The sequence below is a fragment of the Vitis vinifera genome, chromosome 13, assembly GCF_030704535.1.
Source record: "Vitis vinifera cultivar Pinot Noir 40024 chromosome 13, ASM3070453v1".
In the NCBI taxonomy this organism is placed as follows: Eukaryota; Viridiplantae; Streptophyta; class Magnoliopsida; order Vitales; family Vitaceae; genus Vitis; species Vitis vinifera.
The window spans coordinates 3,579,861-3,597,230 of record NC_081817.1 but is presented as its reverse complement, the minus strand read 5'-3'; the positions used below and the strand labels follow the sequence as shown (position 1 = coordinate 3,597,230).

Genomic DNA, 17,370 nt, shown 5'->3' with positions numbered 1-17,370 from the left:
ATTTTTTTTATAAAAAAAAAAAGTAGAATCATTAAAAAAATATGAAGCATTAAAGTCAATTTTTTATTTGGTCTCACTTAATTTAGATTATATTTGCAATAAAATTTACAAAAGTATAACTACATCTTAGCATAGTCATGACTCATGGTATGTCAATTTTAGTTTATTCTTTTATGGTACAAATAGGGCATGACTTAAAATTTTAACTTAATTATCCTCATGTAAATTTTAGGTGGTGTTTGTTTTTTTACTTAATTCTAAATAGAACCTTAATGCTTAATAGTGTTAAATATTAGGTTGTTTGTTTTTGTAGTATTTTATTTCTATTAAGTATTAAAAAGTAAAGAAAAATCAATATATTATTTTTTCTATTTAGAAAAAGCTAAATATTTTGGTTTTTTTTATTTAATAAAAAGTTTATAATAAGTCATGAAAAAGTAGAAAAACAAATAACCTAAATTCTGAAAATAAATTGTTTTCAACAAAAAGCTAAAAAAACAAACACCACCCTTTATTACTTGATGCTATTAATAAAATATATTTTAACATAATTTTAAGAATTACTAGACGTTGGCTTTGTGCATGGGAGAAACAACGAAATCAATGTAAACCAATTTTCATCAATTTTTCGAATGATTCTATGCAAAAGATAAACAATAAGGTTATTATGAAACAATAAGATAAACAATTTTCATCTACAAAGATGACGCCATTGAGCCGGTTGGCTTGAACCGTGCTAAGATATAATCAGACTGCAGTCAACATTGGAAGTTGTAATACCATGATTTTCAGAATGAGAATTGTCAAGTCTTCAAAATGGCAACAAGCCTATTTTTCTACATCCATTAAGACGACCATTACAGTGAGAAAGCATAATGATGATATTGAAGCAGAACAAGAACATGTGATCATGTCATGCTCTTAGGAGGCAATTCACTTCTTTCTCATGTACAAGTCCACAATAGCCATAAGGAATATTGGAATAATACCAAGAAAATTGACAGTTCTTATAATGTATTGAGGGTGGTGACAGTTTCAAGCTCCAAGAGAGAGTGCTGACTGCAGACCAAAATTGGACATAACAAAACACAAACACATCAATATTATCATCCATAGAGCATCTTTCCTTGGAAAGCCAACGTTACCAACTATGGAGTATTTCTTTTTACCAAAATCCGCAGTAGTCAGCAAAGACTCCTCTGAGAACAGTAACTCGTTCAACACCTTCTATCTATCAGATCTTGGCCTCCACACTCGCTGGCTTTGACTCTGAGTTGCCTGCTGCACACTTCTCTGCACAGTCGAAGAGCCTGGTCGTGTATACATAGATCTCTGCATTGTCACGGAATTCGGACGTGCCTGAACAGGTGCAGATCTCTGTGAAGTCGTGTTGGGACGACTTTGAGGTCTTCTATTCTGAAAATCGTTTTGAAATTGCAATGGCGAGTTTGCAACATTGGGCACCGATGGATAAGTCCTGGAGTTATTTCTACCATAAGCACTTGAGTTCCTGCTGGGTGCTCTTCTAATAAATTGTGCAATCTGTGGTCTGACTAGAGTATCAATTAGAGAATGTTGATCCTGATTGGCTGAGGTAAGCCTCTGGTGAGTTGTCTGAAATGCTTCAGATATTCTTTGTAGCTGCCTACTGCGAACACCCCTGGCAGTATTTTCTGGCTGCTCAAAAGGATCCTCAACCTAACTAGGCAATAAGGAGAACAATTAATACCAACAAAAAACAGTAGCAGAGGTTGAGGTTTGTGTGTGTGCGCACACATGAGAGAGATAGAGAGAGAGAGAGATTACGAATAATTCATAAGTTCTTGGCATCCATCTCATATTGCTATCTATGTCTACCCACTGTCCAGTGTATGGACAAATGCCTTGCTCTGAGGCCCTGGAAGTAATGTCAACAAACTACAACACAAAAAATCAAAAATCAAAATCAAAATCAAACTAAAGCATCTTCCTTGCTACTGTTTGCATAAAGTTGATCACTCCCAATGCAATGGAGAAAGCGCTCCCTACAGCATTGGCTATACATTTAATACTACTTACTGGTGGGGCATTTCAGTGTATTATAAATAGAAAGTGTGCAGATCATCATTATCATTATCATTATCATTATCATTTCAAGAAGATAAATATGAAGAGAATGCAAACCTGCATATTGGTTTCTGGAAATACAGTTGAGTTTATAAAACACTGCATTACTTATGGAAAGACCTTATTTGACCATTTGCTAAACATGCCATAACAATTGTTTTATTTGGAAGGGGAACAAGAGGGGATTGAAAAGATGCAGAAAGTGGATATGGTCTAAAGGAATATAAAATTTTAAACAACTTTTTCTACTATGTGAAACAACTTGAATTAAGTGGTGAGAAAGGCTCAAACTCTCAAACTTGAAACCATAACATTATAAAAATGGAAGGGAAGATGCAGATCATGAAACAAGAGATTGTGGCCCACCCATAGAGATAAATTACTTCTTAAGGTAAAAATCATGGCAAATGGAGCTACCTTTGCAAGGAATGATTCTTAATTTGATCCTTTTTTTGCACATGAATGGTTACATGCATAGACTCTTTTATTTTTATGATCCTAAGATTCTTGAGATAAATCAACAATAGCTCATGGTGGCATTTTTCAATTATCTTAATAATTACATCTTGTGACTGTTTTTTGAATTGTCTTTTATAACCATAGCTAGTGTGTTTCTATTTATATATATATATGTAAAATTTAGTTTAAGAAATTTAAGGTTTGTTTAATAATTGTTTTTAAAAATAGTTTTTTATTCTTTATAATAAAAAAAGAACCGAAAACCAAAGAATAAAAAAAAATATATCTTTTGTTTTTAAAAATAAAAAACAAAGTGTTTTAAAAAAAATATTTTTTAGATGTTTTTGCTTGCTTTGTTTATGATTGTTTTAAAAGTAATTATATAAGTATGAAGAATAATTAAAAAGAAAATATAATTATTTTAAAATATATTTAAAAATATAAAATGAGTTTCTCAAAAAGACATTTATTTTATAAAATATTGGAGAATAATTTTCAAAAATTATTTTTAAACACAATTTTTTAAAACTATTTTCGAAAACATTGTTTCTCATAGGGAGGGTAGATTGAGTTAGATTTTTCTTTTTCCCCCTTTAAAAAGAAAAGAGAAGATAAAAAAGAAAACAAAAAACAAAAAAATGTCCTACAATAGCCCAAAACTCAAGGACCACCCTAGAAAAAAGACGAAGGCAAGGCTGAAGGGAAATCATCATCCCTTTGTACTAGAATTCTCTTACTAGCATGGTGCGTAATTGGCACCTAATGTAGAGTACATTTTATTTTTTCCATTCTTGAATGGAGTGGTGCAAAAATTGAATGATATTATTGGAAGAAGCAGGTGAAAAATTAGGTGTTGCTACTCCACATATTCAACTACTAGACACCCCACATTGATGATAACTTGAATGGTCCATCTAAAAAGCTATTAGCTTCATTATACATGTCTATCGGGCAACCTCAAAGGCTCAACCCCCTCACAACACCATTATTGTAATGACCAATTTTTATGACAAGTGAGACTTTGAGATTGTGGCCCACCCATAGAGATAAATTACTTCTTAAGGTAAAAATCATGGCAAATGGAGCTACCTTTGCAAGGAATGATATGAAAAGCTCAGACAAAGAACTTCGATTAGGTGCTCTGGATCTATCTCTCTTGAACCTGTTAATGTTTGCAGCACTGGTTTCTTCAATTTGTCCCTCTACAACAGCCCTCACACCTGCATGGAACATATTTCAAAACAGATTTGTTTAAAGAGTCACCAATATTTGGACTAACAAAGTATTCAACGAGTGTTTTAGATGTTTTTGCTGATATGCAAACCTATCTTAAGTTTTACAGACTAAAAAGCAAAACCCTGATTCCAAATATCTTTAGTTAGAGCTCAAGGTTGTGGACTATGAAGCCTCCAACATATTTTTAAACAGTTCAACTTCTAATTAAAGTAGCCCATAAACTAGGAAACAGGTAAGAGTCCTAAAAGAATATAACCTGACTTGTATCTTTATAAGACCAAGGAAAAAGATAACTAGCAGAAAAAATGTTATTCTCTGGATTAATAAAAATTAACAGTGATAAGTACCTGCAAGATCTTCAACAACATTAACCTGGACTATTTCTTTATTAGGTTCAAGAGAAAAAAATCTAATAAAGAATGTTGTCCTCTGAGTTCATAAAAATTACTACAATAAATACCTATAAGATCATCAGCAACATTTCCTGGATAGATTTCTTTAAGTGGAGGTAAAATTGCAGGTCTGCATGTCTGTAAGAAAACAGTTGACAAGAACCTGAAGGTTAAATTGAAGTTTCAACCATTAATCACACAGAACCAAAAACAAGTAAATCAGAAAAGTACAACAGCAAAAAAAATAGAAAGAAAAGAAAAGAACAAACATAACAAAGTAAACAAGTCGAAGTATGTAGATCACATTGAGGATATATCACCATACCATGACGTAGATACAGACACTTCAAAGCACACAATAAGGGGAAAAAGAACAAACAAAGAGCACAGTTTACATTACTTGGCAGAATAGTTGCATCATTGGTTTGCGTCAGGGCTATAAGGGAGAGCTTCTCAAAAAGTAGACAGTTTGACTGCTTCTAGACATTTCAATCCAGTTCAACCATTTTATGCACTCATGAAACAGCCTAAGCAGTAAGAAATATCCCCTGATCTGAACTATTTCCTAAATTGATACAGAAATAGTGATTGATGATCACCTGAAGATGGAAAACAACTAGCAAACTCAGAGAATATGAATTCAAAGTTCCAGTCTTTGAATTATTAATATCGTGTGCTCTGGCCCATTCCTTGACCTGTGGATGAGAGTCAATGCATCAATAATAGCACCTTTTCCACAAAGCAACAACTATCCCTCTCCAATGAGAATATACCAGTAAAACCAAGTCACGGAAGCGCCCATCTATGCCACTGATCCAAAATAAGAATTTGGACTTCATTTGGCCCTTCAGATTATTTATTGAAACATCACACGAGATGTTCGGGTGGTAGCTTTCAAATTTGATAATCGGGACCCTTGCATTGGGGATAAATTGCAATTTTCGCCATCCACCTGTAAATCATTATCACAAAATGAAAATATGAGACACTCAGAAAAAAACAATCACCTAAGTCTCAGAATGCAAATTGATAATATTACGTTGTGCTCCTTGTCTCTTTTATTATGTGAGGTAGGCCAACAATGGAACCACAAGTTAAAAAGTAATTAAGAAGTGATTGACAGGTCATTTTGATAGCAACCAGGAATTATATTATTATTCCCTTTTGTTTTCTACAGCATATGCACCACATAAGATGATGTAATTATCAATTTACAAACTTGCTAAGTTTGTCCTGATCAACCTACATGCCAAAAGAATCAGAGAAAAATCATGCATCAGGAGTTACATTCCAATTCTTGCTTTACCCAGAACCAGAGTCTATTTGAACACTGCTTCCAATTTTATCAGTGCCTGGACCAACATCTGAAAAATTATTGGATCTAGAACAGGCCCAACAAAGATTGAGTACCTGTTGGGCATAGGACAAGTAGATATAAAGTTTGGAATAAGCCATTACTTGTAATTTTTACTCAAAGTTTTGGAATTAATTGAAGGCCTACAAAAATAACAAGATGAAATTTAATAAATAAGAAATGGAATAAAAAAAGAGAGAGAAATCTGGTTTTAGATCTCTTATCATCTTATATCAGAGCAACTGTTGTTTACTTTGAAGATTTCTAATATATTTAGCTTAACCATGAAAAGTGAAGTATAGATGCCTAATTTAATCGTAGTACTGATTCTTCTTATAATGGGTAAGCATTACATGAATACATTACTTACCAGATTACCAGATGAAGACTCACGGAGTAACTAATATAGACCTAAATCTTAGTGGTTTTTCCAGCATGAAACTGAAAATTATTTGATTTCATAATATTAGAACCAAAACTGATTATTTGGTTTCAGGACAGTTGGGTACATGAGTACCCAAGTACTACTGAGTATTGGCAATGCCACAAGCATTCCCAGGAGATAATCATATAATAATGGAAGTTGGTGCAAATTGGTTAAAAACATGCATAACCAAGAAATCAAGTCCAAGCTCAAAATTTTCATCTAGAGCCATGTCAAGTTGCTAAATCTTAAGCTCGAGGTTTGCCAGGACCAGGACCAAGAACAAGCAAACATAGTGCCACCAAATCCAAGTTAGCCAGGCTGGGTAAATGGTCAATTAGTGCATTGGGTCAAAGCCACTTCTATTCTCAAGCATCTCATCAGATTCTTCCTTGATATTACCATGACATATCTTCAAAGTTAAAGCAAATTAGAAAGTACCATTGGCTTAGACAATTGGAAAGTAAGAAAGGAGAATAGAACTGACTTAATTGCATCAGTAACACCCAAGATGGATTTAAATATATTATAGGATTGAGAAAATATGGAAATAAGTATCACATACAAAATCTAATAAGGCCTGCCACAATTCTATAATTCTCATAAAATCACACTCAAATGTTCTTATATCAAATTCTAACTTAATCAAATCCAACAAAATGTCAATCAACTCCAAATTGCATGGAAATGTTGTACACCACATCATAGAGCAACTCTCCCAAACTTCCTTATACACATAACACTCCCTTAAAATTGATGTTCCTCAAATTGTAACCAAACAAGATCGTTCAAAACTTCAACTCCAATCCACACAAGAAGCTCCTTGAAATCTAGAAATGAGTCAAAGGTCCCAAGTTCAAGACTCCCCAATATTTAAGTGGTCTAGGGTAGAGCGGTAGGCCCATAACACTAGGGGGTTTGCTTCACCGATGGCCAAGATTAATGTCTCACTATTGGGGTGGATTCCCCACAATCAAAAGAATAAATAAATAAATTTGCAATCAATATGAGAAAGAGGTATTTTGCTATTGAACAATTGAAAAACCAGGGCCTAAGAGAAACCATTGATCTATTTTCAACCAATCAAATTGAAGAAAGGTTTCCATTGGCTGCACAGGTACTTAAACATGCCAATGTTTAATCAATAATTGTCAACCTCATTAGATTGAGTAAGTTGCAATAGAAATAAAGCATGTCTTGTACAATAGGTTTGGACAAGAAACATATTGCTCCAAAAACTCGAACCCAAAAGCTAAAGGGTAAATTCACAAAATGTCACATGGGTTACTTGCTTTGTGCTCCCCATATTCGAGCATCAAGCTCTCATATACTAGGTGATGGCCCCAAAACATTGTCTTTCCAACCCATGAGAGACCATCCTTTCTATGGTTCTACCAAACAATCCTGAGAATTTTGTGAACAATCATGGAATTATATTCCTTGTATTGATGGAGGAATTTGCAGTGAATATATATAGGGTTTACAAAGAAAACTATAAAGGAAAATAATCCTAAAATACATTGAATGTAAACACCATTAGTCAACTATACAAACAAGGAAGGAATCGCTAATTTGTAACCCTAATTTTATTACTCATTTACAACCCTAATTTAGAGCTTGTATAAGCTGTAAATTTCAATCAATCACAATCAATCAAGTTGTCAATTAATCACAATTAGCCAACGCTCCCCCTCAAGCTAGAGTATATGTTTTCCATTCCTAGCTTACTTGTGATTTTCTGAAAAGAATCACTAGCCAGTCTTTTGTTTGGAATGTCAATTAACTGCTCCTTTGTTGAAATATATAGAGTATGGATCAAACCACTAATCGCTTGTGATTACTTCTTGCTTCTCCACATCATTAAATCCTTCCAAGAAAAGTACAGTAACTTGAAGTTGACTTTCTATCTACCATTGATCTTGCCTAGTCTGTATTGCTATATGCTTCCAAGGTCAATTCTCTTTCTTCTAAAAAAAATTCCTTTCCATAGAATAGCCTTCAAATAGCATAGAATCCTATACACTACCTCTAGATGTATGTCTCTAGAAGAATGCATGACTTGACTCGCCACACTTCCTGCATACGCAATATTTAGCTGAGCATGTAATAGATAGATTAGTTTGCCAACTAAAAGCTAGTATTTCCCATGGTCTACTACAACGTCCTCCTTAGCCTCTACCAATCTGTAGTTCTATTCAATTGGAATGTCCATTGGTTTGCAACCGAGCATCCCTGTTTCTTGCAGCAGATCAAGTATTTATTTTTGTTGAGAAATGAAGATTCTATCTTTTGAATGAGTTACTTCTATTCCCAAAAAATACTTAAGTCTACCCAAGTCTTTTATTTCAAATTCTTTGGCCAACATTTCTTCAGTGAGTCAATTTTTTCAATATCACCACCTATTACTATTATCTTGTCTACATAAACAATCAAAATTGTTACCTTGACAAAAGATGAGTCCTTGATAAATAGTGTGTGGTCTCTCTGACTCTACAGAAACTTCATATTATTCATTGCATTTGTCAATTTCCCGAACCATGCTCTAAGCATTTGTTTATGTGGAGCCTCCATAAATACGTCTTCCTCTAAATTACCATGCCAAAAAGCATTTTGAGCATAAAATTGCTGCAATAACCAGCCATAGTTAACTACTAAGTACAATAGCACATGAATGGTATTCATTTTTGCTACCGGAGCAAAAGTTTCCTGATAATCCACCCCATAAGTTTGTATATATCCTTTGGCTAATTGCCTAGCCTTGTATCTCTTCAAGGTTCCATCAGCATAATATTTAACCATAAATACCTATTTACACCCAACCAGTCCTTTTCCCTTCGGAAGTTCAACAATTTCCCATGTTTGATTTTTTCTAAGAGCCCTCATTTCCTCATTCATGGGTTTTCTTCAATTCTCATCTCTAAGTCCTTTGGGCTATTTAGGAATTTTTATGGGATTAAGTTCGGAGAGAAAGGATCTATTAGATGAGAATAGTTTGTCAAAGGAAATGAAATTAGGGATGGGTGAAATTAGAGATGGGATGTTGGTTACATTTTCTAGCCTAATGGCTATCAATAAATCTAGGTTTTTACTCAAAGAAGCCTCATTATTTTGCATGCTTTTTTCTTGAATTTTCAGATGAAAAATGAGTGGGATTTATTTGTGGACATGTTACCGGTTCAGATTCTTGAACGTGCATTGAATTACAATGAGCTGTTTCCTTCTTGAATAGAACTGAAGTGGCTTAGCTGTTGACTTTCTAGAAGCTTCCTCATTTTCAAGTTGTAATAAAGTCATGGTGATTTTAGAAGGCAAAGCAGTGGTTAGACTCAATGGAGGAGAACAGGAAACAGTAGGACTAGAGACAGTGGTAGGATGAAAGGACAAATCTTGAAAAAAAAATGACTCAGATTTATTAGATTCCTTATCTTCACTTGGTGACTCTCCCTAAAGATAAGGACGGAAAAAGAATGACTGATTTTCATTGAAAGTGGCATCCATAGTTATGAGGAATTTTCTATATTCTGGATGATAACATTTATATCCTTTCTTTGTGGACAATAACCAACAAATGCACACTTCAATACTCAGGGATCAAGTTTACCATGGTGATGAGAATAAATGCGAATATATGAGACACGCCCAAATAATTTAGGAGGAAGATGACCAAAAACATGAAAATCAAGGTAGAACTTTGAAAAAATTTCCATTGGACTCTTATTCCCCAAAACTCCAAAAGGTAACCTACAGATCAAATGAGTTGCAATCAAAATTGCTTCTCCCCAATAGGACTTAAGAACATTCGTTTGAAATAACAGTGCTTGGGTTACCTCTAGGAGATGACAGTTTTTTTGCTCTGCTGTCCCAAGTCTTCCCGGACCTTTTTTCCATGGCTGCCCAAAGGAACGTCACTGTGGAGGATTATTGGGACCAAAATCTAGGTCATGGAGGGTGGAATCTAAGGCTGTTAAGAGACTTCAATGATTGGGAGTTGGGGTTGGTGGACAATATGTTAGTTGAGTTGAGGAATTATAGAGTAACTTTGGAGGAAGATTCGGTTCTTTGGAGGGGAGGAGCGGACGGGCTGTTTAAAGTCAAGGAAGCGTATAGGGTGCTGGCTAATGCTGAAGGTGCGGATTTCCCTCATAGCAATGTTTGGGTGGGCAAAGTTCCAACAAAAATTGCTTTTTTTGCTTGGGAAGCTACTTGGGGGAAGGTTCTTACACTGGATAGGCTGCAGAGAAGAAGGTGGCAATTCCCTAACCGGTGCTTTTTGTGTGGGTGTGAAGAGGAAACTATCAATCATATATTAATTCATTGTACGGTGGCAAAAGGATTGTGGGATATCATTCTTGCGTTGTGTGGTGTACAGTGGGTTTTTCCTAATTCTGTAAAGGAGGTTCTTAGTAGTTGGAAAAGCTCTTTTGTGGGGAAAAAAAGGAAAAAAGTGTGGAATTCCATCCCGCTTTTCATTTTTTGGACAATATGGAAGGAGAGAAATAGGCTAGCCTTTAAAGGGGGTGTGTTAGCTTTTCAGAAGTTAAAGACTTCGTTTGTGTATAATTTTTGGGGTTGGGCTAAAGTGTACATTGATATGGAGTCGAACTCCCTTATAGGTTTCTTGGAGTGGATAGCTTCCAAGTAGGGGTTGGGTTGTTTTGCTTTTTGTTTTAGGGGTTGTAGCCTTGTATACTTCCTGTATGCTTTTCGGCTTTTTGCCTTCGTTAATATATTCGTTTACTTATCAAAAAAAAAAAAAAAATACTGTGTTGTTATGGGGAATCATTACATGAGGACTAGTGTATAATTCTTTCCTTTGTGAGAAATGGTCTCAAAACCTACTAACATCTCATTTAGGAATTCTTGATGGACTCTAAACATTAGTGTGTATTAATCGAAAAGGACTAAATGTTCTATTATCACTCAAAAGGAAATGAAATACAATGATATTTAGCAAGTTGACAAATTCACGATGAAATTCATTAACATTTAAATGTCCAAACAATAAAGGGAACGTAGTTTTTAACAAAGCAAAAGGAGGATGTTGTAAACAAAGATGATGTAACCAAACTTGTATTATATTGGATGGAACTTTTTCTGAAAAATGAGGGTGAGATCCATGGCCACCGTTACCACTTTTGGTTTCAAGATAGTAGAGCCCTTCTAGTTCCTTAGCACATCCAATCATCTTCCCCATAACCCAGTCCTAGGATGGGATAAAGGTCACACTGTAATTCAAGTTTTTAGTGAGCTGGTGAATCAATTGTAGATTGATCAAAAGCTTAGGAACATATGACACAAATTTTGGAATAAGAGATGGCATCAAGGAAACAGTTCCTTGGTTACCATTTGCCACTTTGATTTTTTTATTTCATGGACAGGCTATATAAGAAGTAAATCAGTGAAAGGCGTTGGTCATACAATCAGTAGCACATGAGTCAATTACCCAAGCACTAGAAAAACAGTCTTTTGAAGCACTAAGGGCATAAGAGTTTGAGTACTTACCTGAGCAAGCCAATGAACATGAGGTACTATGCTTTTCTAGAGAGGTCAAGAAGCTTCGAAGTCTTTCTATTTCTTCTTTGTTCAGTCCTCCACCATCAGACCCTCTAGAATTCCAAGTTTCTTGGCTAGAACTATCTTCTGATTTGGCCATATGCGCCTCTCCTCCCAACTGTCCAGCTTGCCCGTTTCGGTTATTATTACCCTTCCTAAAGGATTGTGGCTTCCCATTAAGCCTCCAACAGTTTCCTTCATGTGTCTTAACTTCTTGCAGTAAGTACGCCATTCTCCATCTCTATTATTTTTTGATCTAGAGGTCCCATTCTTCCTATTTGTCTCTTTAGTAGCCACCCTATTATTCAGCTGATTGGTATTCGGCTTGACTACAGCAAGAGCCATTCCTTTACTCGATGAGGCTTCTAACGTGACTATTCTCCTCCTAGCTTCTTGAGGGATGGAATTGTTTCTTTTCCAAGAATCTACATTCTAACTTGACCATATTCAACATTTAATCCAACAAGTAATTAAAAAATTCTCTCCCTTTCATCAAACTTCAGTAGCATGGTTGCATCTTCACTACATTTCATCTTGAAATTTTGATAATAATCCAACTCAAGCCATAAAGTTTTTAAGATATTATAGTACTCAATTATAAACAAAGTACCTTGTTCAATGGATGAAATCTTTGTTTTAATTTCATTAATCTCAACGGCATCTTGTATGTTGAAGTATGATTGCTTAACAAACTCCCAAATCTCCTTCATTGTTGTGAGAAACATACAAGTCCCACTAATCTCTGAATGCACTGAATTCCAAAGCCAAGACATTAACATTGAATCCTCTTCATCCCATGTAGCAAACTTTGGGTCTTTTGGGCTTGGTACCAGTCCAACTAAATGGCTTAGCTTTCCCTTTCATTTAAGGAATGTCTTCACAAGTTGAGACCAAACTAGATAATTCTGACCCTTAGGCCTGAATGATGTTTGGAGATTTTGGTATTCACCAGCGGAAGAGTGGGTTATGGTTTGATTGAAATTTTGGATGGAGGGAGAGATTTGGACATTAGTAGACATTTCAGACATATTGAGAGCGAATAAAAGCAAAGGAAGGAAATAGAAGTGTAGAGAACATGGGAGAGCCAGTAATGAAGGTTGTATTTCGCTACGTCAATTTTGACAATGAAGGCCAAGAATCATTAAAGCTGCAGCAAAGAAGAATGCACTTGGCTACGACAATTAAGGCCCAAGAGCAGAGAATGAATTTAACAGAAACCTTGCTATGATAGATACCATGTGAACAATCATGGAATTGTATTTCTTGTATTGATGGAGGAATTTATAATGAATATATGAAAACAATATAGGAAAATAATTCTAGACTACATTGAATGTCAACACCATTAGTCAACTATACAAACAAGAAAGGACTCCCTAACTTTATCACTGATTTACAACCCTAATTTACAGCTTATGTAAGCTGTAAGTTTCAATCAATCACAATTAGTCAATAAATTTTGCTATTAATCTACAGATTAACACACTTCAATCAAGAAATAATCAACTTTGATGAACAAGAACACCCATTCCACCAGCACAAATAAAGTAAGACCATGATAAAATTTCACAGAATCTAAATTTTACAGAAACAAAACAGTGACAACAGATTGGAGAGATGCTGCTGATTACAAATCTTGAAGCCATGATAGGCTATGGACTGGAAACAGGAAAACAACAATGATAGTGATAGAAAACAGCTTGGTATTTCCAATCAATGACAAGGAAAATAAGAAAACAAACAATAGAGCTTAGCATATGCCAACCATTCTACTACCCTATTTCTTGTTTTTTCACCCTATTGGTGCACTCCTTCCTCCAATTAACTCACAAAGAAGAAAAACATAGGGACTGACCACTGATTGGTCAGCATGGGAAACAAGGAGAGTGTCTGGCATCAGACTATTATGGTTGAGGAATGGTTGGATAGGGTTCTGACCATCACAATCATAGTACAAAATAAACATGGAAATAAAAGGAAGAAACTAAAAGCATGAATCCAAAGCAAATTACCTTTACTTCTCAAAGCGTTTAATACATGTCCCAGTAGAGTCTGTTTGTGCCTTTTTCCAGCAGATGAAATGTACGCACCATTTGGCAACTCTATAGAAATATCTAAATCTCCCCATTGTGTGTAAAGATTAGATAAAAATGATCCAAAGGGCTCCACAGTTGCCCCTGTTACACCAGTTTAGTCATAAAACAACTCTGTTAATCATAACAGTTTGTAACCAACAGAAACAATTTCTCTTCAAAACAAGAGATAGAAATTCTTCATGAATCAACAATGGCATGAGGAAAAAAAAAACCTACTTTAGGTTTCTACCAAAGGTCCAATCCATAAATCATAACTAACCAGAGGTGAGATTATTGGGATGTCTTCCTCTGAGAGGTCTTATGCCTCTTTGCACTCTATAAGAAATAATCGGAAGATATAGAAGACTGATACTGAAGAAGTATTCATTTTTGTGTTTTGTTCGGGGTGCTCAAATATAAATACTTTGAACACTCCATTTTCCAGTCTCCACCATGCCTTTGAATCCCATTGTAGCATAGATTTTCCATGCAAGCCAAATCCTCTTCAAGAAACTTGGACATATTGTTTTGTGGTGAGGGCAGTGGAATATATCCATTGACGTCATGTAGATATTACTTGGAACTAGCCTCTGCAGACTCTGTTTAGAGTTGTCTGCTTCTTTATGTTGCACCTAGACATGACATCCTTGTTCTTTTCTTTTCCTTTATTTTCTTTCTTTTCTTTTGTCAAATCAAAATGGTGTCACAGCATGGTGTTTGGGAAGCAAGGTTGCCACATGGTGACTGAAAAGAGACAAATTGCATGTATCAAATAAATCAAGTGCCTATTAACTTTAAGAAATTGGAGACTCCATCTGAGTGAAAGAAAGCTAAAAATAAGGGTTTCCTAATCAGAAAGCTTCTCAATTTGAAAATTAGATAGGGATGCTCCATTGGGAACCATTTAAATTATATTCAGAGCATTGTGAATCAGTTGGTTGCTAAGAAAATAGCAATGAACAAGAAGTTGAAATCTTTTTTATCTCAAAACTCTTCACTTCACCACTTAGAAACTTTTGGTCACGTTATTCAACAACTCCAGTCCATAGTCAAGTCACAACTAACAACTCAGTGGGTATAACTTTTAAGTTCACATACTTGAGAACATGTGAAATACAAAAATCATGAGCAGTTCAAAAAATTGCCAACATCAGGAGAAACAACTAAATGTCACCATTCTAGCAAAGAGGACATGCAGAGAATTTGAACCATCAAAACAAAATGGAAACACGTTCCATTCTGTGTGCACCAAATAAACATTAGCACCTTTTGCTACTCATAACTTTGTAGGCAATCAAAGATTTGCTAATTGATTCTAAATGTTTATCAACCATGAGTCTGAAAATTTGAACTACCTGAGAAACAAAACAAAATGAGTAAAATCAGTAAAATTCAACTCCACTTGCCTCTCAAACTTTCCACAGAATCAACAGCTGTTCGGAAGTCAGCAATGAGTTGATTTCGAATAGCCCAATCTTCCCTTGAGGGATTAATCACAAGAAGGATATCCTTGAGAACAATCTCCAGTACATTGAAGGTGCTCATTTCTCAATACTAAATAACAGTGAAGCAATCTGATGCATCTGAATGTGGGTTACATGTCAAAAACCCATGTAGAAGTGGTCCTTAGCACTGACCAACCACAATACACACAACATAGTAGGAGCGGTGAATTCCCACTTGAGTGCTGATTTCTTATTTCATTATGTTGGATGGAATAGCAAAAGCATCTTGGAAGAAAATGAAGCCTCAGAAGCTCCTTGGAGCAACCACTGTAACCTGAAAGTTGAGACAGCAGTGAAAAAGATTGCACATCTGTAAACTACGTTGGAAATTATGGAAGTTAACTGCACCCAACAATACAAAAAAGACAGGGGAAAACTACATATTTCACTATCAGATGAGGTATCATGGCTACAATAAAGGTTGGACATCAGGCAAGATTGGTTAAGAAGTCTTCAAAGTTTGATGTGGACATAATACTTGTAAGTTTACTAATAAAAACCGACAAAATACAAATGATAACAGACTATCATTTTCCCTTGAAACCCAACAATACTAAAGTCGCATGAATAAATTACTTTCATTTGTTAATTCATCGCAGTAGTGAACACTTCTGATACAGCACAATATAGTTGAGCAGCGAATACTACTATGAGCAATTGGTTTCTTTAATCTAACTTTTATCATTAGTTCACCTACAGAAGAGTATGGGAAGTTCTATCTGAAAATGAATAACGATGGATTGGCTCATTATCGAAGCAATATCAAGGCATAATAACAAATCTTGTAAGACATTTCCAATCATGAAGTTTAATTCTCTTCTTATTTCTACCTGTGATATTTCAAACTTACCTACTCTTTCTTTTGACAGGCAAAGGAAAACAAAAAAAAACAAAAATAATAGCAGTGACTCCCCTCTCCTCACCTTTGTCGCTATTAATCTTTGAGAACCTCGCATTTGGTTCTTAATTTCCCATATCACGTATTCACAAATCAATCTAAAATCGTTAGAAAAAAAAAAAAAAAAAAGGATAAGAAAAGAAAGAAAAAGAGGAGAATCTTCAGCACATGGAGGATCAGAAATTGCTTTCAAGCATCATACCAAGAGTTGAATATAAATTTACACCAATTGAGCATTGACATTGATAGAGAAAAGTGGTAGAAATTAGTCAAACATACAACCACCTTGTGGATGGTGATGTAGGTATTGACATTGATAAAAACATCTACTTTTCATCATCAAAATTCTAATCATTTTCAATCAACCATGCATTTCATTGTTCTTCATTTAATCAAAACCCAATGATTAAAGAACCCATTAATATCAAAACACCTTCAAAATATGAATTAAATACAAAATCAAACCCAAATCGGAATACCCAGAACTCAAATTAGAGCCATACTAGATAATTCCCATAAAAAAATCCCGAAAAATCGTCACAAAATCCAGCAGCCGTAAGATTACCAATAGCAGGATGAGCTGAGACCCAGATACCCACCAAAAGAATAATCCCCGTTTAGGGTTTGATAGTTGAGAAGTGAGGTGTAGGATCAGTGAAAGGTCCTGATCCAAGGAAGCACATGCGGTTGGTCGTACTGGGGGGGGGTGAGGAAACGACTGAGAAATAGGTATGACTTTACTTAGTGAGAAGGGTTTTCTCTTCTTTTGGACCTTTTACGATGTGAGTACCTGTATGAGTGGAGATACATAGTGTACGAAGGCGGGAAAAAAAGTGGTCAAATTACAGTCAATTCTGTATATTTATGGTTCAGAATCTTCTTCTTCTTGACACTTTGCCAATGGGCACTACCCATTTAGGCATTTACATGTGAAACCTTTTATGATTTTGATTGCTATGGGGAAATGGAGGAGTCAATACCAGAAAAAATGGGTTTTCAGCTTTGGAAAATACTTTCTTTGCAAAGTTTTCTTCAAATTGAAGAAAAAAAATTCTAATGAACTTCCCATGTTTGGGTGGTTTTCGATTCGATCTTCAGTTTTATTGTCTTTGTATATATTTTTTTATTTTGTTTAGTCATTTCGTGGTCATGGTTTTCATAATTTATCTAATGAAATATAACAAATAATTAGTTATGATTTTAAATTTATATTAATTTTATTAAAAAGTATTGCTATATTGAGAAATTTGAAATCTTTTTAGCTTTGTTGTTCATTTTTTACTCAAATCCAATAAGAAAATGTTAGGGTACTTAATCAATATGTACCCCATTTGTCATCCCGACCATAAAAAATACTTGGTAAAATCT

At 34.9% G+C, this 17,370-nt stretch overlaps 1 protein-coding gene across 4 annotated transcripts; it reads right to left on the bottom strand.

Moving 5' to 3' along the window:
- Nucleotides 1–810: 810 nt before the first annotated feature.
- LOC100247843 (protein HESO1) lies at nucleotides 811–16,838 on the bottom strand. 4 transcript variants are annotated; one of them, XM_059742189.1, is made up of 9 exons: nucleotides 16,506–16,838; nucleotides 15,006–15,378; nucleotides 13,537–13,701; nucleotides 4,967–5,145; nucleotides 4,793–4,888; nucleotides 4,262–4,331; nucleotides 3,655–3,785; nucleotides 1,807–1,917; nucleotides 811–1,702 (listed from the first exon to the last, which is right to left on the bottom strand). In XM_059742189.1, exons 2-9 carry the CDS (start codon nucleotides 15,142–15,144, stop codon nucleotides 1,694–1,696), a joined length of 900 nt encoding a protein of 299 aa, XP_059598172.1. In that variant the 5' UTR covers nucleotides 15,145–15,378; nucleotides 16,506–16,838; the 3' UTR covers nucleotides 811–1,693. The 4 variants fall into 4 exon arrangements, with proteins under 4 accessions (XP_059598172.1, XP_010658528.1, XP_010658527.1 ...); XM_010660226.3 differs by having other exon boundaries at nucleotides 811–1,698; nucleotides 16,506–16,831; XM_010660225.3 differs by having other exon boundaries at nucleotides 811–1,698; nucleotides 16,568–16,831.
- Between the last annotated feature and the right edge of the window lie 532 nt (nucleotides 16,839–17,370).